General features: G+C 42.3%; 1 protein-coding gene across 5 annotated transcripts in view; it reads right to left on the bottom strand.

Moving 5' to 3' along the window:
• Positions 1-26,126, bottom strand: part of BCLAF3 (BCLAF1 and THRAP3 family member 3) — a 443,788-nt gene that overhangs the window by 344,144 nt on the left and 73,518 nt on the right. For all 5 annotated transcript variants that reach the window (XM_069204687.1, XM_069204689.1, XM_069204690.1 and 2 more), the window contains exon 5: positions 24,215-24,393. In XM_069204687.1, the coding sequence (XP_069060788.1) occupies positions 24,215-24,393 (179 nt within the window). The remainder of the gene's footprint in view (positions 1-24,214; positions 24,394-26,126) is intronic.

Raw genomic sequence — 26,126 nt, 5'->3', positions numbered from 1 at the left:
TTTGTCAAACTCCTGGTCTCTTCTTTTTAAACAAGTTTTGGTTGGGTAGGTAGACATGTGTTGTATGTGAATTAATAAAAAAACAAAATTGAGAAATCACACTTAAAAAATCCAAATCACAGAAAACCAATTTTAAGGAAAGATCATTTCAAGGAAATACTACTACATCGAAAATTAAAGGAAACATTTTAAAGCAAAGGTCTTTTTAAGGAAAAATACAAAATTACATTCAACTTAAGCAAAGTTTAGAACTAGTGAAGGCTTTTGGGGTTCAGGGATGCCTAGTGTTTAGGGTTGAGGAGGGGCTTTTAGGGGTCAGCAATAGGCAGAGTTCAGGCATAGAATGTTTTTAGGGTTCAGGGAAGAGTGGTGTTAAGGACATTTTGGGTATCATGAAGTTGTGGAGTTTAGGGAGGTGCAGGGTTTTAGGGTTCATTAATGGGTATAATGTAGGGGTGCTGAGGGGTTTTAGGATTCAGTGATGGGCAGAGGATAGGGGTGGTGAAGGTTTTTTTTTTTGGATTCATGATTAGGTGGAGTTATGGTAGTAGGGGTTTTAAGGCTTCAGGGATGGGTGGAGTTTACAGGCAGAATGGGCTTTTTAGGGTTCAGGGATGGCAAGAGATTAAGGAAGGCATGGATTTGTAGGGGTCGTGGATGGGTGGTGTTTGAAGGAGGTAAGGGTCTTTTTAGTGTTCAGGGATGAGTAGAGTGGGGGGGGGGGGGTTAAGAGGCCGGCAATGAGTGGGCTTTAGGCACAGGGTTTTTTAGGGTTCAGGAATGGGCAGAATTTAGGGGTAGTGAGGGGTTTTACCATTCCGGGATTGGTGGGATGTAGGGGTAGAAAGGAGGGCTTCTAGGGTTCAGTAATGGGTATAGCTTAGGGCAGATATGATTTAAGGCATGGGCAAAGTGAGCTGTGTTCCATGGCCCCATCCTTTCAAGGTATCCTACCTTATAGAGCCAGCACTCCTCTGCAGAGACTTCCCGATGACCTTGAATAATTCTTAAATTATTTTAAATACTGTTTTCCTTTAATTTATTTTAATGTGGGTCAAGTATGAGAGTCTACTACAGACATATTGCAGATAAATGTTGCATTTATGTTCCATGAAATGTCCATAAAGCATGTTTTTTTCATGAGTAATTGGAGGGAGTCAAGAGATTACTAGTACTAATATTAGTGAGCTGCTGCTGTGTTAAAATATTTATAACACGAGTCACAATCCCTGAATAGAATTTGTAGGAGTGTGCCTGTTCATCTTCAGTGACATGGCCAAAGAGGGCATGAAAGAACTGAAATTGGATCATAAAATCAAACAGGGCCCTCCCAAAATTAGTTTAGCCCAGGGCCCACACAATCCTTAAGCTGTCCCTGGTTTAGGTGGTCAGCCATGGGTCTTTTTTAGGTGTAGTAAGGTGTTTTTAGGTTTCTGTGTTGGGTGGAATAAAAATGGCTTTTAGGGTTCAGGAATTGGTATAGTTTAGGTGTGGCAAGAGGTTTTTAAGGGTCGAGAGAAGTCAGCAAAATTGTAATCCTCCAAAATAATTGACAATGTAAAAGATATATTTCTGAAACGAGGTCTCCTGAATTAAAGTACTGAAATACCTCAGGAAAAACGGTTTCTAAAATGAAGACCTGCAACTACTGTATTTACATTTAGAAAAATACACATGCAGGAGCCAATTTTAAACAAAAAGACATTCTATGAATTGTTTTCAATGAAACAATAAATGCCATTCCTTCTGCATATTTCCATTAAACAGCTAAGGTGAAATGATTTCTCGGTGATGGTATTCCATTAAATAGTTTTTCTATGAATTCACATACAACCAGACGTGTAGCTCAGGTTTACCCTACTACAGTGGACTATCGCACTGAGCCATTTGCTGTAGGTCTGCTGGCAATAGAAACATTCAGAAAATAGATCCAGAAAGTGGATTACAAATCCAGAAGTGAGGCCCTCAAAGTGGCCACCAGGATATGAAATCAGAGCAATTTTGGATAGCAGCAGGTAGATATTTTTCAGAATTGGACAGATCACAAAAATGGTGACTGCCGATTAGGTTGATGCCATGCTGCCCAAATGCCCTCTCTGCATTTTGTACAGGAAGGTCTGTACACTAGCATGGGCAGCAAATACATATTCAGGAGTGAATCCACTGATAATGTGCCGTTTACCCAACAATCTGGTGTAAGTCAAGGAAAGCCAGCAGAACCACCATACTGCAGGCCCTCTGATTAGAAGTAAGGCCTATCTGCCTATAGAAAGCGCTACCAGGAGTCCCTTGAAATGAAGAGAACAAAAGCCTGATGAGTGGAAGATTTTCCAAGGGGAAATGTCAACTAAGTCAAACTGGCCAGGAGTCACGAAAATGAGTCAGTCCACGTCCCCATGAAAAGCACAACATACATTTTGATGAACTGCACCATTGTGGCCATAAACTGAAATGGGTGGGCCTGTATTGTCCCCCATAACTGTAGCCACCTCTATTTCCTAAGATTTCTCTGGGATCCAGAAACAGCAGTTTTCCCAAACAAAACCCTGGTTTGGGATCATATTTAACTGACTAGGAAGGTGGCCATGATTATTTACCAGTTAGAATAGTCTGTCTAGCTGCTAAAATTCTGCATACATCGACAGCAGATGCCCTAACCCTTGGGTGTGTCCCTACCCCACCTGAAATCTTGACGCAACCAGTGGTCAAGATACAGGCTGTTACTACTGAAGCAAACAACTAAGATACGGAGAAGGTCGTGGCCCACTAGACAGCCACAGTGCACAACAGAGAAAAGTAGGACAATAAGATTCAAGTAAACAGCACACCAGATGACGGCAATAAATCATCATTAGCCCTTTTCCTGGATGTATGACATACATAGGCATAGGAATACCGTAGACACCCTTGCAGCATGAGAGGGGTCATCACCTGGGATGCACTAGATGTGTTAATTCAGTGGGAATCGAGCTTTATTTTGATGTTTGGTTCTAAGCCTGCATTTTCGTTTGCTTTCTTGAAGTACATTCCTCATGATGAAAGCAACGTGCCAGCTTAGCAAATCATAGCAAATACTGCCACACTGAATCTGCCTGGCAACTCTATTCTTTTCACTGAGCCAAAAAACTAATGCTTCCAAACCTCGTGTCTGCAAGATGCCGATGACATTATTGGCTAATACAGTCCACTGTGCTCAATGATAAAAAGATTACAAGAGGCACTGAAAAGGTGAATCACTTAATAGTGGGTGGCATCTTTACAACATTTGATAGAGGAATTCAGGCTTCTGCAATTTCAGAAGTGGAAATATTGCCAGTTACATTACTGCCTCAACCTGCCATTAGACCTCCTTCCAAGAATATTGCAGTACTTGTCCGTTCACCATTATATGAAAGTATCTGTTGATTTGAAAGTCATAGTCTACGGTTCGTAGATAACTGTTGTAGATCGCTGGCCCTGGTCCTCCAAACTCAGTGTCTGCTCTCAAAGGTTGGTAGGAGTACCAACATTTGACTAAGTTCTTGATAGTGGCTGCCGTGCTTTAAGAAAATACAGTCTGTGATGGATCTGTGGTTCAACAGGGGTTATACCACAGCTGACAATCTACATCTCAATGGCACCTTCCTTATGATGGGGAAGACACAGGAGATGTTTCAGTTACAGTTACTGGCCTGTTTTTGGAACCCGCTAAGATAGCGGGTACAGCTCGTAAAGTCTGGACAGACTTTCTGGTCGACACAGCAGAGTCACAAAGGCTGGAGCTCTTGCTGGACCAAGACTACACCAGGGGTCCGATATCACACACTTATAAAGCTCTGAAGGGAAATCGTAAGATGGATATGACAGCGGTCCAGGAAAGATGGGAAGGTAACCTCTCCGAACCACTAACGGTGGGCGAATGGAAGAGGGCCTGTGTACAGATCAGGGAGGTAGCCAGTAATGCAAGGTCCAAACTTAACCAGCTTTATCATCTACACCACACTTAACACCGCAAAGATGGCATAAGTTTGATGCAACCAGGCCGGTTAAGAGTTCCAGATGCGGGATGGGCCGGTAACATTCTTGCATATAACATGGGAGTTAAGTATGTTACAAAGGAGGAGGTGCTACGGACCCTACAGGAGACCACACATCAAGATAGACACCTCGGTTAAACACTGCCTGCTGGGTGTGCTCGAGACTCCAACACTCGGGGCAAAAATGCAGCAGAGGTTCACCCAGCTGGGTTCGGTGCTGGATAAGCAACACCTGGCCATTCACTGGTCACAGCCAGGGCCGCCCGCTTTCCAAAAATGTCCGTCACATATGCAGGAGTGGGGAGTAGCGGAGGAGAGACAGTGGAAGTTAGTACATATAGATGAGAATACACAAGGAGATATACAGGTTGGGGGGGTGGGGGACTATGCAGGAAAATCTAGTGGCTGAAGGGTCACACTATGACCACCACCCCAGGGCCCCATGGTTCCAAAAGTCAGGCTAACCCATGGGTGGATGTATGCGAGAGGGATCCTACAATAACTAGGAAGGCATACAAGTTAGTGGGTGTGTGTGGCCAGGTGGTGCTGCTGGTGTCTCCGGGGGAGGCACACATGTTTTGTCCCCCACTTCATCCCAAACACACCACCCTGTATGCACCCGACCTCCTGCGTGCTGGGGAGTCTGGGAGTGGGGCCAACAAGGAGGTCATGGATCCCACATGCTGATGATGATCACTGTAGACATTGACCAATTGATCCATACAGCATTGCCCTTGGATAGGGGATGAGGGTATCTGTATGCGAAGTTTTGGCATTTTGCGTTTTCGCTGATGGCGAACAGATCTATGTCTGGTGTTCCCCATTGATGAAAGTATTTTTGAAGTACTTGAGGGTGAATCTCCCACTTGTGTGTCTGTTGATTTCTGCTGAGAACATCTGCTAATTGGTAGTGTATCCCTGGAATGTATTGTGCTACCAGGTGAATTTGGTTGTGTATTGCCCATTTCAAAATTTTTGGAGTTAGAAGGGAGAGTTGGGACGAATGTGTCCCTCCTTGTTTGTTTAGTTAATACATGGTGGTCATGTTGTCTGTTTTGATCAGGACATTTTTGTGAATAAAGAGAGGCTGAAAAGCTTTGAGTGCTAGGAAGACAGCTAACAGCTCTAAGTGATTTATGTGCAGTGGTTTGTGTTGGACATCCCCTTGTCCTTAAATGTTGTGATTGTTGAGGTGAGCGCCCCAGCCAATCATTGATGCATCTGTTGTAAGTATGGTCTGAGGCACAGGGTCTTGAAATGGTCGCCCTTTGTTTAGATTTGTGGAATTCCACCACTGAAGGAACATGTATGTTTGGCGGTCTATCAACACTAGATCTTGAAGATGACCCAGTGCTTGTGACCATTGTTGTGCAAGGCACTGTTGCAAGGGCTGCATGTTTAATCTTGCATGTGGAACAATTGAAATACATGATGCCATCATGCTTACTACTTTCATGACCAATTAGACAGTGTACTGTTGACCTGTCTGCATTTGTGCCAATATATTGTGAAATGCTTGTATTCTCTGCTTATTTGGACTTGCAAGCGCTTTTTGAGTATTTAGTATTGCCCCTAAATACTGTTGTATTTGCGCAGGTTGTAGCTGTGTCCTTTGGTAGTTTATAGAGAACCCTAGCGTGTGCAGGGTTTGTATTACATAATGCGCATGGGTTTGACACTGCGTATGACTGTTTGATTTTATTAGCCAAACGTCTAGATCGCCAAAGACATGAATGTGTTGTCTTCTTAGGTAGGCTGGGACTACCGGCAGGCACTTTGTGAATACCCTTGGAGCTGTTGTTATTCCAAAGGGTAACACTTTGAACTGATAATGCTTTCCTTGAATGACAAACCCAAGATATTTTCTGTGCGCAGGATGGATGGGTATGTGAAAATACACATCTTTGAGGTCTAATGTTGCCATAAAATCGTGTTGCTGAAGTAGTGGGATAACATCCTATAGTGTTACCATATTAAAGTGTTCTGACAGGATGTAAAGATTGAGGGTTCTGAGATCTAATATTGGCCTTAAGGTTCCATCCTTTTTGGGAATGAAGAAATACATTGGGTAAACTCCCATCCCTACTTGATTTTGTGGCACAGCTTAGATTGCTTGTTTGAGTAATAGAGATTTGATTTCTTCCTGTAACAGAGTGATATGGTCTGTGGATAGCCTGTGTGGTTTTGGTGGAATGTTTGGTGGAGTTTGTATCAATTCTAGGCAATAGCCATTGCGAATAATTGATAATACCCAGTTGTCTGTGCTAATGTGTATTCAATTGTTGTGGAACTTTTGCAGTCTTCCCCCCCACAGGGGAGGTGTGGATTGGAAAGGAATGGCGCAAGTCACTGTTTACTTTGTTGTGAGGCTTGTTTTGGTGTTTGATATTTTCCCCTGCCTCTGGGGTACTGGCCTCTATAAGTGCTTTTGAAACCACCTTGCTGGTATTGAGGTCGGTAGGCCGGCTTTGGCTGTGATGTGGATGCCTCTGCAGTTTGGGCTCTAAATCCACCTCTAAACTGGGATTTATGAAAGGATCCCCTGTATTGTGTGGTGTACAGTGCACCCATGGCTTTTGCAGTGTCTGAATCCTTCTGCATTTTTTCTATAGCAGTGTCGCCCTCTGGGCTGAAAAGCTGTTTTTGGTTGAATGGCATATTCAACACTGCTTGTTGGATTTCAGGTTTGAATCCTGAAGACCTAAGCCATGCATGTCTCCTTGTGGTTAAGCAGTGTTGATGATTCTGGCTGCTGTATCTGCAGAGTCTAGGGCAGACCTAATTTGATTGTTAGTGATGGCTTGCCTTCCTCCACTATCTGTTGTGCCCTTTTTTGCTATTCCTTGGGGAGATGCTGGATTATATCTTTCATCTCGTCCCAGTGGGCCCTGTCATATCTAGCCAGCAACGTCTGTGAGTTGACTATTCTCCATTGGTTGGCTGCCTGAGATGCCACCCTCTTCCCGGCAGCATCAAGCTTCCTACTCTCTTTGTCTGGTGGGGGTGCACACCTGATGACTGAGTTCGCTCTCTTCCTGGCAGCTCTTACCACTACCGATTCAGGAGGTAGTTTTTGGGTAATATAGGCAGGATCGGAAGGAGGTGGCATATATTTTTTCTCCACTCTAGGAGTAATTATTCTTGCCTTTACCCGCTCTCTAAATATCTGGTCAGCTTGTTTTAGCATGCCGGGGAGCATAGGAAGTGACTGATATGTTGCATGCGTGGAGGAGAGTGTATTAAATAAGAAATCATCCTCTAATGGCTCAGTATGCATGGTGACATTATATGTTGCCGCCCTAGCTATCACTTGAGGGTAGCCTGTACTATCCTTTGGTGGTGAAGGCTTAGAGGGATAGCAATCTGGGTGATTGTCTGCAATGGGGTCTGGATCGTAAAGATCCCATGGATCCACATTGTCCTGCTGCTAATCAAATGAGTGCGATGGTGACTGCATAGGTGTAGGACTGGTAGCAGGAGAGATATGTTGACGTGGAGAGTGAGGAGGAGAAAATTGAGGAGGTGGACGTCTCTCCTTTGTTTCTGGCACTTTAGCTGGAGGCTGTATAGTGTCTAATTCCTCCTGAAAGGCTAATTTCCTCTTTGGTTTTGGAGGACGTGCGGTTAAAATTCTGCCGGTTTCTTTATGGATATGAATCCTGCCTTGCCTTTCATCCATTGCTTCCATGATTGGTTGCATTTGCGAGTCCTCCTCAGTAGTTTTTAGGCTTTCTCGAAGTGCTTTTGAAAGTCCATGCTCCTCAGTATAACTAGTTTTTTCTGCTCCGAAGCTGGCTTTTTCGGTATAGAAAAAGATGGGGTTGAAGATGGTCTCGGCTCAGAAAATGATTTTTGAGATTTCGACTCGGAAGAGCAGTGTTTGCTCTGTTCGGAGACGGTGCTTTGGCTCGAGTCCGATGGCTTCAGAAGGGTGGCCTGGTTCGGTGCCGAGCTGGTGGGTTGGTCAATGAGCGTTTTCTTTCGGGCCGAGCCATGGCCTTCCGGCAGTGGCGTTCCCAAGGCCGTAGATGACACAGGGGCAGGCGTACTTATGTGCTGTCCTGTCGTAACCAGTCTGTCCTCCTCAGAATCCTGGTCAGAGTCGGATCCTCGAACGGAGACTGCGGTCTGCATGATTTCTTCCTCTTCGATGTTGAGATGTTTGGTGCTTTTTGATGCCATCTCGAGTCTCTGTGTTCTTCTGTCCCAGAGTGTCTTTTTCGACCGGAAGGATCTGCAGGCCTCGCAATTTTCTACCCAATGATCGGGGGAAAGGCAGAGATTACAGACGAGGCGTTGGTCCGTATTAAGGAATTTAGCGTGGCACCGAGGATAGAACTGGAATGGAGCCCGCTCCATGAGGCTTCCACGCAGTCGACCCGACCAGGCCAGTGTTGGGCGGGCACGCGCGCGCCACGAAAGATGTTTGTTTTGATGGTACGGAAGTGTCGATCGAAGGTGTAACGCGATCGAAACAGTACCAACGAGAAATGAAGAGTTTAAGATTTTCCAAATCTAACTATCGGAGCGAAAGGACGCATGTCCGAACCCGATGGCGTAAAGAAAGCAATCTAACATGAAGTCGATGCCCATGCGCAATGGAGCCGAAGAGGAGGAGTCACTCGATCCCATGACTCGAAAACACTTCTTTGAAGAAAAACAACTTGTAACACTCCGAGCCCAACACTAGATGGCAGACGTATGCATAGCATGTGTATCAACTCCTAGCAGCACTGACAACTACTCAGGTTGCAATGGGCATGTCTTAAGTTCTGTGTCATTCTGTTGGAGGTAGAATTTAGGCAGTTGTGGTACTGTGGGAACGTACCCCAATAACAAGTCAGTGGGATAAGATCTGGGAAGAACTGAAAGTCAAGATAAATGCCCGCTATTCCTCTCATGGCTAGGATTGATACATGCAGGACACTACAGAATATACATCTTTGGACTTCCGTGTCAGTCTGTGATTCTCTACGTCTTTGGCTATAACAAAGACATATCTTAAAATACTGGAGAACAAAGTTGCCCCAAATTATAGATAACTGGCTGAAAGTTTGACATGGCCTTATCTTCGAAAATCTAATTTACTAACAAAATCCCACAGTATGAAGAAGACTGGGGCAGGCTTCTTGACTCTTCAAGATTTGCTGTCTCAATCTAATACACATTGGACCCATGGGTGCAATACTTTCCAAGTAGTGTGTTGAGGCTTACATAATGAAGATCACAGGATACATGCTGCTGTCCAGCTGGACCCTAAAGAACACTTTACTGAAAGGCTACAGGCTACTTCACTGAAATTTCTGTGAATCTGTGAACAGAGTCTTAAGATGTGCGTTCCCTTGGAGTACCACACTGCTTAACGAAGATGGCAAGCTGATTGCTATCGGAAGGGCAGACCATCAACATAAAATCAATCCCAGCCCACTCCCTCAATAATGGCTCACATATGTCAGCGGGTGAGGGCTAAAAGCTAATTATGGGGCCTAGTTCCACCTTGTTAACCTGTAGGAAGCATGCACTAAGATGTCACCTCTCCTTTGTGGCAGGATGGTTTTGGTACAGGGATGGTGGGTGGAGCAGGGTGGTGGTAAATAGGATGAGAGGGTGATTGGGGGAAAATGTGGGGTGGTTACTTTTTGGTTGGAAATGCCTGGTTTCATTTTATATTGTGCTTCAAGATTACTAGAGCTGTAGGCAGCTTTTAATAGGTCATTACTAGTAGATTATAAGAATTAGGGAAAGACTGTGGATGTATGCTTGTCTGCTGTACCATGTAAGGTTTCAATAAAGGACTGCTATAAAATAAAAATATTAGCACCTAGTGTGAGGGAGTGATATAGGGGGTGATTCGAAGTCTGGCGGGCGGCGGAGGCCGCCCGCCAGACTTCCCCCTCCAAAATACCGCTCCGCGGTCGGAAGACCGCTGAGGGTATTCTGGGTTTTGCACTGGGCTGGCGGGCGACCGCCAAAAGGCCGCCCGCCAGCCCAGTGCAAAACTACCTTCCCACGAGGACGCCGGCTCCGAATGGAGCCAGCGGAGTGGGAAGGTGCGACGGGTGCAGTGGCACCCGTCACGAATTTCACTGTCTGCAATGCAGAAAGTGAAATTCTTTGTGGGGCCCTCTTACGGGGGCCCCTGCAGTGCCCATGCCATTGGCATGGGCACTGCAGGGGCCCCCAGGGGCCCCACGACAACCCATACCGCCATCCTGTTCCAGGCGGGCGAACCGCCAGGAACAGGATGGCGGTATGGGCTGTCAGAATCCCCATGGCGGCGCAGCGAGCTGCGCCGCCATGGAGGATTCAAATGGGCAGCGGAAAACCGGCGGGAGACCGCCGGTTTTCCACTTCTGACCGCGGTCAAACCGCCGCGGTCAGAATGCCCAGCGGGGCACCGTCAGCCTGTTGGCGGTGCCCCCGTCATTTTAGCCCTGGCGGTCTTGGACCGCCAGGGTTAGAATGACCCCCATAATGTTTTGGCATTAGATCTCTGGCCCGGACGAAGATAGGATGTTCTGGTTATCTATTTGCCTTCGGTTTTCAAAAGTTAAGTACTAACTGGACAGTGAAGTTACTAAGGATGATGTACGGTTACATTCCATTCAGAGTTTCCAAACCACTCCACCTGCTGTAAGAAACCTTGAGTCCTCTCCCTTGCTAATTTGAGTGTTAAGTGCCTAGAGGGAGTGTCTTGGCTATCAAATTAGGAGTGTACTAGTATTGTAGACATGGTACCACAGTGGTACACAGCATTATCCCTAAAATGAAATGCATAGTAGTCTCTGAATGCACCAGAACCTAAGGTAAATGGTGCATGACCTACTACCCTTATAGTCCTTCCCAGACAGAAGCTGCACAACATAACATTTTTTTTTTTTTTTTAAATTGTAAAAAAAAAAAAAAAACCTGAAGATGGTGTTGAGGTGTGTTATTGCAGGTTTCAGGTACACCACAGCCATTCATTCGTCCATTCAAGCCAATGTTTACAGTCACTTAAAACAATTTTTGAAAACACCACCGTTGTAATCCAATTCCAACCACTACATGTTACAGTCATGCACAGCATGTATATCCATCTGTTGGGAGCTCCGACCATGAATCTTATTAGTTAGCCGCAGAACTACAATAGCTCATGCAATAGCTACATAAGCATAACTTACCAGAAACAACAGTGCTCAAGAAGCCTAAAAAAAGAGGATATTTGGCTCAAATCGATACCGAAAAGGAAAGAAAGGTCTACAGGAAGGCATACAGGAAATCATTGCCACACCAATCTTTTTTCAAAATTCCTGCAATTAAAAGACTTTCACTACCATGGGAACTAAATTTAGCGCATTCAAAACTAATGGGTCCGCCTTTTGATCCAATTCACAAAGCATCCTTACAACATCTGTAATAGAAGACTGCTTTTTTTTATTTTTTTATATAAACTCATCCTAAAATCAGCGTCAAATTTAGATTAACTATCGGTTCCACAGCAGAGCTAATGTCAATCCCTAAATACACTGCATGGTCTACCCTTTGGGTATCCTGTGTAGTGGCATACTGATTAATCACAAGTTGGGTTTTATCTCTATTCAATAAATTCCTGGAAAACTCTCCAAAGCTGCATGCCACCTTTTCGATTTCCCTTAACCGCTTCGGTGCCCTGGACGAGGTGCCATCGTCCTCGGGCAGACCACCTTGTCCGGCTATTCCCCCAGATGGCCGCGCACCCCCCTCTCCTGGGCAGAGATGGGAGGGGAGTCGCTTCCCCTTCCAGCCCTGCGGCCCCCAACGTGACACCCCAGTGCCGTCTGATGACGTCAACGTGCTTTCACGTGCTGACCTCAGAGGCCTTCCCCCCGGGAATGCAAAAGCATTTCTCCTCCGATCACGTGGAGAGGGCAGAGAGGCATGAAAGGAGAGGAAAGGCCTTTCCTCTCATTTCATGTCTCTCTGAGCATTTCTGCGATTTCGCGATACACAAGTGAGGCATCATTTTTACCGGGAGACTCAGGGGAACGTTGGGTGGTAAGAAATTTATCCCGGTGCAGCGATCCCACACACAAATGTGGGAAAAATTATTTTTTTAAAGCTAAATTTAAGGTTTACTGAGGATTCTGGGTAAGAAAACACTGGGGGATCCACGCAAGTCACACCTCCCTTGACTCCCTCGGGTGTCTAGTTTTCAGAAATGTCTGGGTTTGGTTGGTTACCTAGATGGCTGCTGAGCAGAGGACCAAAAACGCAGGTGCACCTACTCCCCCCCTACCCCCCCTCCCAGCAAAAACAGGTAGTTTTCCATTTGTTAATTTTGATGTGTCCAGATAGTGTTTTGGGGCATTTCCTGTTGCGTGCACAAGGCCTACCCACACAAGTGAGGTACCATTTTTATCTGGAGACTTGGGGGAACACTGGGTGGAAGGAAATTTGTGGCTCCTCTCAGATTCCAGAACTTTGTCACCGAAATGTGAGGAATAAGTGTTTTTTTAAGCCAAATTTTAAGGTTTGCAAAGGATTCTGGGTAACAGAACCAGAAGAGAGCCCCACAAGTCACCCCATCTTGGATTCCCCTAGGTCTCTAGTTTTCAAACATGCACAGGTTTGGTAGGTTTCCCTGGGTGGCGGCTGAGCTAGAGGCCAAAATCTACAGGTAGGCACTTTGCAAAAAACACCTCTGTTTTCTTTGAGAAAATGTGATGTGTCCACTTCGTGTTTTGGGGCATTTCCTGTCACGGGCACTAGACCTACCCACACAAGTGAGGTAACATTTTTATTGGGAGACTTGGGGGAACACTGGGTGGAAGGAAATTTGTGGCTCCTCTTAGATTCCAGAACTTACTGTCACCGAAATGTGAGAAAAAAAGTGTTTATTTCAGCCAAATTTTGAGGTTTGCAAAGGAATCCATGTAACAGAACCTGCTGAGAGCCCCACAAGTCACCCCGTCTTGGATTCCCAAAATCCACAGGTAGGCACTTTGCAACAAACGCTCTGTTTTCGGTGGAAAAATGTGATGTGTCCACGTTGTGATTTGGGGCATTTCCTGTCGCGGGCACTAGGCCTACGAGGTGGGGAATAAATAAATAAATACATAAATAGAGATTTACATATAAGTGGGGGTTTGTTCTGTTTTGCTTAGGATCTGCTCGGGTTAGCCACCTCCACCGTTGATATAATATGCACTTTTTTCCTTTATATGTATGAATAATTTCACAAAAGCACTTTATTCCCAATGTACTGTATGGGAGTTTTTTTCTTCCCTTCGTTTTTGTAATGAATTGTTTCTCATGCATCCAATAAACAAAAATAAACAAGCAAAGAAAGACTGCCTTTTTAATAGCTACTACCTCACCAGGCAGTTAGTGTATTGCAGGTGCTTTCACCAATAAAACTCTTTACTGTTTTTTATCATAATAGAGTAGTTGCGCAAACTCATCCTTTCTTGCCAAAAGTAGTAACTTATTTTCACACTAACCTATCATTTACAGTCCCTGCCTTTTTTTCCCCCTAACTTTTCTACAGCAGCAGAAAGAGCTCTACATTCCTTAGAAATTATAAGATGTATTTGTTTTTATCTAGGTCAATCAAAAGCTGGTAGAAACACACATCAACTCTTTGTGCTCCATGGTACCCAATATCACAGTTAAGCAACTTCAATACGAACAACCACAAGATGGAGTGATCCATGTGTTTCTTTATGCTACCAAATTGACAACAAACATCTCCAATGTAAACCTAGGACTCACTCAATGAGCGGTAAAGCAGCAACCACAGCCTGGCTTAGACATGATCCAGTTTTAGGAATTTGTAAAGCAGCTACACACATTTAAAAAGGCACCTCTGTCTAGACTCTGATGCACAAGCAGAAGCAAGAGTTCGCCAAGAAATACATAGGAAACTGTTTAAGTAAATCCCTTGCCACTCTTCAAGGCCAAAACACATTTTCAGCACATCTGTTAATTTGAGATGTTTACTGTAAAATACAGCTCACAGCTGTGAACTTTATCTTTAGCTTGCCACTCTATGCAGGGTGTATTACTATCAAAGTTTCTACGATGCAGAAGACAAGGTTATATAAATGAGGTCGTAGTTCTGCATCATTGGAATCTTCATTGAAATCAAACTACACACCGTCCTCCCCAGCTGTCTCTACACACAATTTATAGAACCGGTAAGAAAAGAACTGGCGATCACAGTCAACTGCTTGTACTAAGCAGTGTGGATACGGGGGTTCCTCCCGGGTCCTTAAAGGAACAGGTTTTTGTCTCCTTTCTCAATGTAAGCCTAACAGGCTGCATTTTCTCTTCATGCTGAAAGATGGCTTTTTTCCTTAGCAGATAATATCAACTCAAGAAGTGAATCATTTTTCTGCAACATTTAGAAAGCAAAACAGCATCTATGAAAAGCTAACATTGAAGTTCCATAAGAAATTAACCTAGATTTAGGACATTCTATAATGTTAATTTCAATAAGGACATTTTATATAAAGATATTCCAGGGTCTGCCCAGGCAGCGTGGAATTAAATTCAGAACTTTATAGTTCTTTCAAGTAACTAAGTTGCACCATAATGTACAAATAACACACACCTTCGCCAAGCAGTTAATTATTCCACGTTATATCATTGATGACGTATTCTATCCCACCTTCCATATTATGACTCCTACATTTGCAATTAAATTTTTGATCAGACAACTGTGCATGGCGAGGGCGCGAGTTGGTTACATCAGTTAACTGTAACTGGTGAATTTCTGTGGTTTGGTACATTTAAAATGTGAGCCTAACTAATACGTCCCCGTAACCTCAGTTTTTTTCAGTGAATTTCTATGTTTTATTTTATTTTATTTTTTACGTGCAGTAATTTTTATAACTATACGTCAATCCAACCGCTGCCGCGCAGAGCATTCGGCAGTGTCCGGCGGTGGTTGACCACAGGGCCTGAGGCCAACCCACTATAAGCACCCAACCGTGCACATCCTTCACCCTTGGGCAGGGAAGGTTGCCCGGCCCTGCAGCCATGTCCTGTGGCCAACCACCCAAACCCATGCTGTGCACAGCCCTTTCGACGTGCGCAGCTTCTCTGGGTGTGAGAATAGGTGTGAGAGGGTATATATTGGGGTGAGATTGGCTCTCAGATGGTCTGGCTGGGTGGGACAGTGCGTACATCAGTGTTTTAAAAGGGTGCGCCAGTGTCTGTGTGCAGGTCTGTGAGTGGGTGCATGAGGGTGTCAGTGGGCCTGTGAGTGGGTGGTTGAGTATCTGAGTGGGTCTGTGAGTGGGTGCGCGAGTGTCTGAGTAGGTCTCTGTGAGTGGAAGAAATTGAATGAAAGAGAGACAGAGATAAAAAGAGGGAGATCGTTTTTGTAGGCTTTAATATCCCATACTTAAAATTTGATTTTTGTTGGATTTAACAAAAAATGATTTTTTTAAAAATATATATCTATATATATATTTATTTAAATTAAAATTAAAAACGGAAAGGAGTACAGCTGGACCCAAACCCCCATAGCTCAGTGTGAAGGTCTGTGACTTTCACACTGAGCAATGGGAGTTAAAAAAAAAAAAAAAAATGTAAGTCCTTTATGGGCTATGTGGGACCGCGAGGAAGCCCTCAAGGGTTCCCCAGCGTTCTTTACTTTTTTATTTTTCTTTCTTTTTTTTTTAAATTAAAAAGCCCTTACAGGCTACCTGGCACTGTGGGGGAAGTCTTAAGGCTTCCCCAGCACTGCCTATGCTTCAGCATGGCGCTCCCTGCTTGCTGCAGCATTTCATCTCTATTCCCTGACACAGCGGGAGGCCGCTCCCCCGTTCCAAATAAAGTGTAGCTCCTGGGTGGGCAGGTGTCCTCCGGACGCAGGGGGGCCACATAGCCTCCCTGCATTAAGTACAAGATGGTCTCCTCCCGCACAGAAAAAGAGGTGGGCCTTGTGGCCCCCCCCCACCCATACAAAAAAAATAAGTCCTGGGTAGGAGGCAGTCACTAGGGCATCGGGAGGGGGCCACCAGGAGCCTACAACGTTTTTTTTTGTTTTTTTAAAAAGCCCCCGGGACTTGGCCCACTTGGGGGCTTTTTTATTTTACAAGCGAATTTGTGGATCCACCGCGTCTCAGCTCGTAAAATATATTTTTTTAAATGCATATCAGCCCTGGGGAGGGGGGGGGGGGCTTTAGTTTCCCAAAAACTACTGAATGGAATCACACCAAAACAAAATAAGCACTTTCAGGACACGAACCTAGCTTCCTGCCAAATTTGGTATAATTCCATCCAGTAGTTTTTGCGCTATTGCTGTTCAAAATTCCTATGGAAAAAGGATTGGGGAAAACGTGTTTTGGGACCCCCCCCCATTGTTTCTCCCCTCCCCCAAGATGGATCACCCCAAAACTTACCAGGCAGCAGCGGACAGAACTGGCAAGTTTCTTTGAAAAGGTTTGTGAAGATTCGTCAAGCGGCGCCAAAGATATAGGCAAATAAAAAAACTATTTTTATATAGACTAGAAACTAGATCCTAACTATAACTATCTAGTGGCGACTGGCACTAGGTAAAAAAAAAAAAAAAAAAAAAAAAAAAAATGAAAAAAATATATTTGTGCACACACACAAAGATGCCACACTCCTTGAACCTCTTTGCACCACTAGTTTATTTGATACTTACAATCGCACCACCACCATGTTTCATCTCCCTAGTCTTTCTCATGGTAGCTAAAAACAATATATACCATATCATATGTAGTTCACATTTTTGTATGATCTATTTGCATATACTAATTCTAATGCCATCTGAATCATATAATAGACACATTGCAAAGTTCTAATTCAGTCATGGACATTGATTATTATATCACAGATCGATAAATGCACAAAAAGTTCTTCATCATTGTTAAGACCATACAGTCGCATAGTTCTCAAATTGACAGTAAACTTCGATTTAAGTTGTGTCAGTTTTTGAGTTCTGTTCCCACCGCGGTCATTCAGTGGCATCACATTTATGCCATAATATCGCAAAGTCCTCCTGTTGTTGTTTTGGCATTGGCCCACATGTTTGGCGGTCACATGTGTCATGGTGTTTTAAAGCTCGTATACGGCTCCAGTATCATGTTTCTGATTGTGATCGTTTTTTGTTATCTTTGATGCTTTTCTTGTTGGTACCAATGTTACATGCTTTGCAACTACTGAATTTGGTAACTCCACTATGTTGTGCGTCTAACTAATTTTTTGATTGAAGGTTTTGAAACAGACTTTTGGCTGGTTTGACTTTTAGTGACTGTGCCTTTCTGTACGTCACCTGTGGTCTGTTAACCAGTCATGTGCCAAAGTCAGGGTTCTTTGCTATAAGATGCCAGTGTTTGCATAAGATATCCCTGATGTTTGTACATTCTTTGCAATATGTTAATATCAGCCTTGGTGTTTCTTGATCCTTCACTGTTGTCCTCTGCTTGTCTTTGTTGGTGATTAAGGTTTCAGAGTGGAGTTTGTCTCACTTTCTGCAGGCTCTTTTGTACATCCCTCTGTCTGTAGCCTATCAGTTTAAATCTTTTTATAGTTTCTTCAACTTTTTCTTCTGCATCTATATCCCTGGAACAATTTCTTCTTATCATTAGCATCTCTCTTCCCTGTATGGTATACTTCTGACGAGGGGTTTAGGGTGGAAACTCTTTACATGGAATGTACTGTTTGTTGCTGCTTTTTTGCTATACAGAGTGGTGTGTATCTGTTTGTCTTATACATACACTTTCACAACTAGAAAGTTTACATTGGATTCGCTGGTTGAGCATGTGCACTGTAAACCCAAACCATTCATGTTGAGGCTTTAAAAAAACTGCACAGATTCTCTAGGGTCACCATTCCAAATTAGGAACAAATCATCGATTTCCCTGAAAAATATTATTTTCTCCAGTGCTTGTTGGTTGTTCTGTCCCCTTGTATATTCCATCTCCCACCATCCCATAGTTAAATTCACATAGTTTGGGGAAAAGGAAATGCCCATGGCAGTTCCACATTGTTGGGGTATAGTTCATGGTTGAACAGGAATATGTTGTTTGTCAGGCACATCTCAATCATAGTTAGAAACATTTGTGTGTGTTGTAGTTACTCCACATTGCGCTGTTTCACGAAGTATGCACATGCTTTTAGACCCACTTCATGATTTATAGATGTAAAGAATGACAGCACATCGATAGTAACTAATAAGTATTTCTCATGCCAAGATAGGTCTGCCAGTAGACACAAAAACTCACTTATGTCCCTGATGTAGGAGCTCAACGTTCGAACAATCTGTGCTAGGTAGTAATCTACATTTATTGATACTTTTTCCAAATAGAGTCACATGATGATATTATTGGTCTGTCTGAAGGATCATGAAGGGTCTTATGTATCTTTGGCAAAAAAATAGACTGTTGATATAGTAGGATGGTCATTAAGCATATAGTTATATTTATCATCACTACTTAAAGTCATGCCATACCAATGTTTTAATTTCTCATGCAATCGTAGTCATTTGGCTGATGGGATTTATGTCCAATTTCTTGTAGCTTGCTGTGTCTTATAGTTGTCTATATGCCTCTTTCACGTAATCTCTTTTGTTTAGGAGGACAATATTACCCCCTTTGTCTGCTGGTTTTATGACAATTTGATCATTGTCCATCAGGTTTTTAAGTGCTTCTTGTTCCTTCTTCGTCATATTTTCCATCTTTCCTGGATGTCCGGTTCTTTCTATCTTCTCTAGGTCTGCAACGATCGCCTCCGAGAATATATCAATTTTGTTCCCCGGTAAAAGTGAGGGACAATAGTTTGATTTGCTTTTTAAATTGCTGAATTAGTATCTATTAGTTTCAATTTCTAATTCTCGTCATACTTCTGTCTCAGTCTTTTCATTGTTTCCTAAATCACAGATCAGATCAAACATGTTTTTCAAATCTGGAATTAGTTCAATGGTTAGGTTTGACCTGGTTTCTCTTGTTTGTTCCTTATTTGCAAGCTTAGAGGTTTTGAAGGCATGTACTTTGGCAAGACTTAGCTTCCGTAAATATTTGTAAATGCCTATTCTGGTCTCCGTATAGTCAAAATGTCACTCCAGGCAAAACAACAGTCCTTTATTTGACAGTCTTTTATTTAGCATTTTCTGTTCATTTTCTGCTCATTCAAAATTAGACAGGTTGACAATTAAGTTGGAACCCATGTTTATTATTTCTTTTTCAAATTGCAAGATATAGCCTTCTTTCACTTAGCCCTTCTTACCTTTGTGATTCTTTTGCTCCTTCATTCCCACAGCCATGGCCTCTGCCTCTTCCTCTTCCTCTTTCCCTTGACACACTGTGGCCCAGATACAGCAGTCTCATCTCCTCTAAAAGTCACCTTTGGGAGAGGAATAGTTGCACTTGAGCCATCTCCCTTCTTCAGTTCAATATCTGACTCACTGGTGATAATGCCTGTTCTGAATTGACTGTTATTTTTTGTTTAGCTGTAATCACATTTTAGAGTTTCACATCTTTCAGCGAATGTTAGTATCCCGCATTGCTGGTAATCAGTTTCATTGTGTATAAACTTTATCCTTTTACTTTCTTTATTTCCTCCTTGTATTTCTCCAGGCGTGCTTCCATTTTTTCCACCAACTGATAATTTCTTCTTTGTTTGGGTCCATTGACACCCTATCCTCCTTTTCACCAATTATTTTATGTAGCTCATCCAGATCTATTTTGGTGTGTTTGATTAATATTTTCATCATGCGGAGTGAGCAATTCATGTTATTTTGGGCCCACTCCTCTTGTGATAGGATTTTAGTGACTGGGAGAGTTTGGCATTGTAAAGATCCTTAGTACTCTCAGACTCTATTTACTTCAATGTATTTTTTCAAGTGTAGTGTTTTCCCAACTTTTATTTGTTTCTTTCTAGTACATTTGTTCCAAATGAGAGAACATTTGTTTTAAAGGTATGTCTATTCCAGTCTTTCCAGACTGATTATCACTGTCGCTCTCATTCCATGAACTTTGTGCTTGAAACAATGTTGCTGCTTTTATTGTGCTTTTTGCTCTACGCGTTTCTATGGCTTAAACAGTTAGCTGAATAATTGAGCGTTTGTCGTGTGCGGTCCTCAAACAGGCTCACAGTGATTGATCTGTCAATATCAACCAAGTTTCTATTCCCTGGTTCATTGCTACTGCCTCTGTGTATACCCCAGTAAAGAATCTGTACTAATCTTAGCCACTTTTCAGAGGCTCGGGCCTCATCGGCACAGAACGTACTCAGCACTGTAAATCACATAACATGGGGAGCCTCCCGTGCAGGTGGGATTCTCCAATTCAGACCACCTACGCTCAACCGTAGTGGGATTTATTTCCATTTCTCATGCTGTGTCAGGCGCTACCTAATACTGAAATACTTCTTTCCAATGGGGTCCTTATATTTTGGCGTGCTCTGTCGGTGGTGCTGGCAGAGCTCTGCAGATCGCCCATTAACATACAAAAAGACAAAAAAGGATGAACCCTCTTTGTAACGGTAGTTTACTTGATATTTACAAACGCACCACCAATGCATTTCAACCTCCCTGGTCTTTCTTGCGGTAGGTGAGTCCTTTCTCTAGTTTCTTTAAATACCCTTCTGCATGCTGCCAGTTAGGAGGCATAATAGGAATTGCAGTTTGTGATTTAAAATACAATTTTGCAAACAAATGCAAGTATTTATCTCAGTCTTACTGAAGACCGGCACAACACGTTGCATACCATTTAGTGAACCCGGTGGGATCTATACACTTATTCAATGTCCATCAGTAATAGCTGTGCAAAGTTATTGGTCTGGTACTTAAGATACGTGGACCCTGCCTCAACAACATCTTCAAATTTGGGATTTTTAGAACTGATAATACTATGCATATGCAACCAGTCAACAAGTGTTACAATAGAAGTTGAAAATTAACTGCAGCAGCCAAAGTCAGGGCTATCTTTGCACTAAATACAAAACCTCCACAAGCAGAACTCTCACAACAAGATCCTTTTACAGGGAATGCGTATGATGATAGCACTTTTGCATCATTTAATGGTTATCAAAATTATAAGGATCAGCAATACTTGCATAATTAAGATGGCCACGGAAGGCGTATCGCTAGACTACGAGTAACAAATCACTTGTCAGAATGGGATGGTTTTGTGCTGCCAATTATGCAAATCTGTAACCTGCACCAAAAGATTTCCCAACTGCGGATCTAGGCCAATATCATGCTTTGGTGGAAGAGTTATCTGACAAGTTTTGTCTACCCTCTCTAGCTATGGTATAAGCATGTCTTCAGGCTTTTAAGGTCAAATCATGGAAAAACAATTGAAGCAATACCATTTATAGATCTTTTTTGGAAAGAAGGTCTTTAGACTACAAAGATTCCTACGTCTTCAGCAGTAAAAAAAAAAAATCTCAAGATCAGAAAAGTAATATAAAGTGCCAGAATCATCACTGTTGGAGACTTCACAGAGACCTTCCCGTACCCAACCGCTAGTTGGTAGAATAATGCACATGCAGACCGGCAACTAAAGGCTAAACATCGGACCAATAGTGCCAAGGACAATGTTTAAAAAAAAAAAAAAAGATGTGAAATTAAACATACTAACAGCACACTCCTCATAAAAGCCCAGAACCACACGAAAAAAATCCATTCTACCATTGGAGGGAGACGGGGGGCATAGAGGAGTTTCAAAAAAATGTAAAAGCATGGTGGGAGGCATCGTCTGACAAATGGGTCCTAAACATCATACAAACTGGAGTTTATCAATGAACCTCTAAAACATCCACCAAGCTGAGATCGCAAACACACGAAAGAGTTCAAGAAACAAGCTGCCTGTCTTCTAACAAAAAGGAACTGCTCCAATAAAAGCAGTCCAGCCCAAAATGCCTGGCTAGATCCTCTCTAAACACAAAACAAGTATCCTAAGACCGTTTTTTGCTTATTTAGGCCTCTTCAGTCAGGTGCAGCGTTGTTCCAGTGGCACAGTGAGCATGGGACCACATGGCTGGGTGTTACATTGAACCACCAAAAGGTGATGGGTGTAATGCTTGGAAGTAGTCTAATCACAGAGGTTCAGGGAGAATCTGTTTTTTTAGTTTGGGCTGGTCTGTCCTGTTTGGAGTAGGACCAATGGAGTAGGACCAATGCGGATTTGCATTTGGCTAGGTCTAATCTGAAATGGAATGGTGGGCAAAAAGAATTATGGGTTGGAATGCTACCCGAGCTATTGATAGTTTAGACTAATTACAAGAATTGCCCCCATCACTTTTTGTGTGTTTTAAGCAAATGCCAACGCTATCATGGTCAACTAAAGCATAATGGTTGAACATCTGTATTTGAGATTTGCAGAGGATAAAGAGACATAAAAGGTTGTAATCATCTGTTGCAAGAAAAAAGTAAATCTACTGGAACCGGAATCATCATAACACATAGAAGATGTCTATTATGCACTACTGACTCAGAGCTGGCAGGAGCTGGAGATTTTAAATGATACCCTTGGTGTGACTTGTATGCAGAAGTGGTTTCCTGTTCCATTCACTATTCAGCTGGCCTGAACTTGCTGGTTTTTATCTCCATATTCAGATGAAACAAACGCTTCAATCTGTTATTTGTTGCTGTAGTCGTCATGTGAATCCTGGTTATCACTACTGGTACTTCTTACAGTTCTGGTGGTTAAAAAATAAATGCTTAATTCTGAAAGCAATATGGATAGTAGTGGTAATGTTGCTGTAACTGAAACTAATCACTGTTGTAAAGTCATTTTTACAGCCATAAACGGTCAGTCTTGACAGAGGGTGGTATTGTGGGGAAAAGTAAACAGCTGGCTCCGTCAACAATGTTGGTTCTACTGCTGTCGGTGCACCAAAGGCTTCTGTAAATATTTCTTCTAGCAGTACTGAAGGACTGTTTCCATGGTTGCCCTCTGTCAACAACACTGAATCTGCATTTATGAGGATCTCAATTGCGGTTTTACCAGTGATTGCCTTGGCATATTCTTTAACCCCTCTAGGGCTTGCTTATTAGGCAACACTTGGACAGTCGAAGTCTTACACGGTGAATAAATGTTTCATATTTTTTTTCTCATTGTGGAGTCTGATGAGATGTAATTTTCCTCTCATGAAAGATTTTTTTTCGACTTGGGTGCCTGAAGGAAACATTTTTTCTTCTGCTTTGTTCGAATTTTTAGTATCCGGCTGACCATGAGATTCAGTGGGTTGCGCCTCAAATTTTTATTCAGGTCTATTTTTAAGTCAAGAAGATGGTCTCCAAAGTTCCTTTCTTGACAGCTGCAGGAGCTCCTGGTGCAGAGACATCTGCATTCAACAAAGTGAGGACTAACCCCCTTTCACAATCCTTTAAATATCTTTAGGTCCAGTGCCACACATCACTTATTTTTTTTATTGTGATCACAACAAAGACAAGTTTTACATAACCTATACTTGTTGTTTGCAAAAACATGCCTTTTGCAAAACAGCACTGTGATAGTTTTTTCTTTATCTCCTCTTCTTCATAACGATGCTGGAAGGCAAAAAAAAAAAAAACGGCTAAATAACACTGTTAAAGCACGTTACTTACTAAGTGAGATCCGGGTTTTTTTGCAGTAAGAACACAGAATATGGAGCTGACCTCGAGGGTACCTTTCACAAACTAACAGTGGAAAAATCAGGCAGCTAGTGACTTAGGGAGTGGGGTCTCTATCACTCCATCTCACAGGCTGAATCTTGAGTGATATAATGAGGTGGATCTGGTATTAGTAAACAGTACAATGACTAATAATCTTCTGTATGTAGGGTTATCGTTGTGACTAGCATGAGAAGGGAAGAGAGACGAGCCATTCCTTTTAAATATCGAGGTTTTAGAATAATACATTTCCAAATAAGAATCCAAATTGGATTTGCTCACTTATATTGCTCAGCCACTTAGGAATGTTTGTCTGACATCTAGAATAACCATTCCAGATACACTTGAAGCAGCACAGGCTCTGTCTATGAAAAACAAGTATTTCATCATTGTTCTCTTAACTAACACTTTACAATAAAAAAAAACAGCCAAGAACATATATTTTTACCAAGTTAATTTTAAATGTAATCATGTCCCACAATTAAATTCAGAAAGAAAATAGTCTTCAAATGTGACTTAAAGTCCCCCCCAAAAAAAATATATCCACATATGTAACCACAATAGACAACATGTAGTATACATCTAATAAAAAAAAAGAGATGCTCACCTTTCACATGATGGGTAATGGTGATGACATCCTGAATAAATTTGCTTTTTGGTGAGTGCGGGCCACTCTGACTTGCAGAGTCAATGTGTTCAAACACTGGATGAAAACTTTCCTCTTTCTTGCTGGCAGCAACCAAATCTTGGGACACCTGCCTCTCTTTTGTGCTGTCAGAACTAAGCCTGAAATATTGCACACAATAAGAGCTCTAGCAACACCGATCACCAACATTCAATAAAAACAAGCGCATAAAAGTGTAAATACAATCTTGGGGGAAATCATTCCTGTTTGCATTTTAACATTCCTTCTTAGCATTTAAGAACCGCATTACGTACACCAATTAATTATTATTTCTACAAAACAGACTAGGAAATTAGTCATAATATCTAAAATGCCTTACCTTGAGAAATGATTCTTGAACACCTATGTCAAAGCATCATTAGAGGCGGTTCCTTGTTCACTTCATGATGAAATGTTATGGTCAGACATTATTATTCACCCAATCATCAGATACTAGTTTGTAACTTTTTGTGACTTCTAGGAAACTTTCAGATGTGTGCTTCAAACGTTTTCAAGCCAAAAAGGATTTTAAAACCACGTCATAACAGGATTGTCATCTATGGAGGTCTGCGTTAGAGTGGAATACTTCGTGAGGCTAGGAAAAAACTTCATGCAACTTTCTTCTGGCTTGGAAAACGGTGAATCAAGAAATGCTGTTATCACAGGCTTTTGTCTACTAACAACGAACTTAATCATTGAAATTTTGATGCCAAAAAGTTCAATGCTGTAATCTTTCTAAAAGTGTAAGGATTCATCATTAACGCTGAAGTTAGATGCCTGGTTTCACTGTCGAGCCTCTTTCTTTTCATTACTGCAGAATACAGTGTGTGCGCTCTGTAGCGCAATCTTGCCAAAACTTGCATAACTCGGTCACTCTTAAGCATCTCATCTGAATAGGCTGCAATAGATTACATCAGAAATTTGGCTGTGAAATCAATATTTTCACAGAAAAACAGACGTCATATGTTCAAGCTCCATATATCGATGTTTTCAGCATCAAGGCAACCTCCAGATATTGATGTTTTAAGCATCAATGCAACCTGCTCCAACACTTTGAAATTATTTTGGTTCTCCGTTCTCCGCTCATGTGGCCTTCCCTAGCATTTTCTGGAGAAATTAATCCATCACATTTGAAACAAATATTTAATCCATTTGATAGACGTTCTGGGCGTTTTTTTAAAGATTTCTCTTGGCCTTTGTTTTACTGCTATGGTTTAAATTGTTTTGTCCATTAATTACCATGTCAGATATAGAAATCAATTGGGCTCTGGTTTTTCACAATAAAATTCAAATGGTGAATCAATTATTTCCAGGGTTGCTGGGACACTACCCACTGCCACCAATCTTCATTCAGGTGAGACGTCTAGTTGTGCACTAGATCTTTTCGCTTGGAGTCACGTGTTTTTGCATAATCAGTTCAAAAAAGCCAACAACACGCTTTATGGACGTTCAAGTACGCAGAAAAAAGAGAATAAATCTGCAAATATTATTTTGTTTAGTGGCCGACCACATACTGAGAAAAACAAGTTCTTTCCTTGAACTCTATCATAAATATTTTCATCATCCAGTTTAGGAATAAATAAATATGCAGTGCTGCTTGTTCCTCAGGGTTCCACTTGTCATTGTTCTTAAAATATTGGTTTAGACACGAGTAATAATACTTTACCCTTCTCCAGTACTGTGATAGAGAAATATTCTTAATTAGGTCTTCAAACAAGATCAGACACAAGGCTTTCAAGAAATCCTATGCACTTTCCAGCGATGCCTCTTAAAATAGCAATGCTCATTAATTGCACATGGTGCTCAATAGAAATTTCAAATGCAGAGCCAAAGCCCTGGAAGGCCTGTTGAAAAT

The sequence above is a fragment of the Pleurodeles waltl genome, chromosome 8 (genome assembly GCF_031143425.1).
Source record: "Pleurodeles waltl isolate 20211129_DDA chromosome 8, aPleWal1.hap1.20221129, whole genome shotgun sequence".
NCBI lineage: Eukaryota > Metazoa > Chordata > Amphibia > Caudata > Salamandridae > Pleurodeles > Pleurodeles waltl.
Note: the sequence above shows the minus strand (reverse complement) of the source record. Positions and strands in the feature narration are given on the sequence as shown.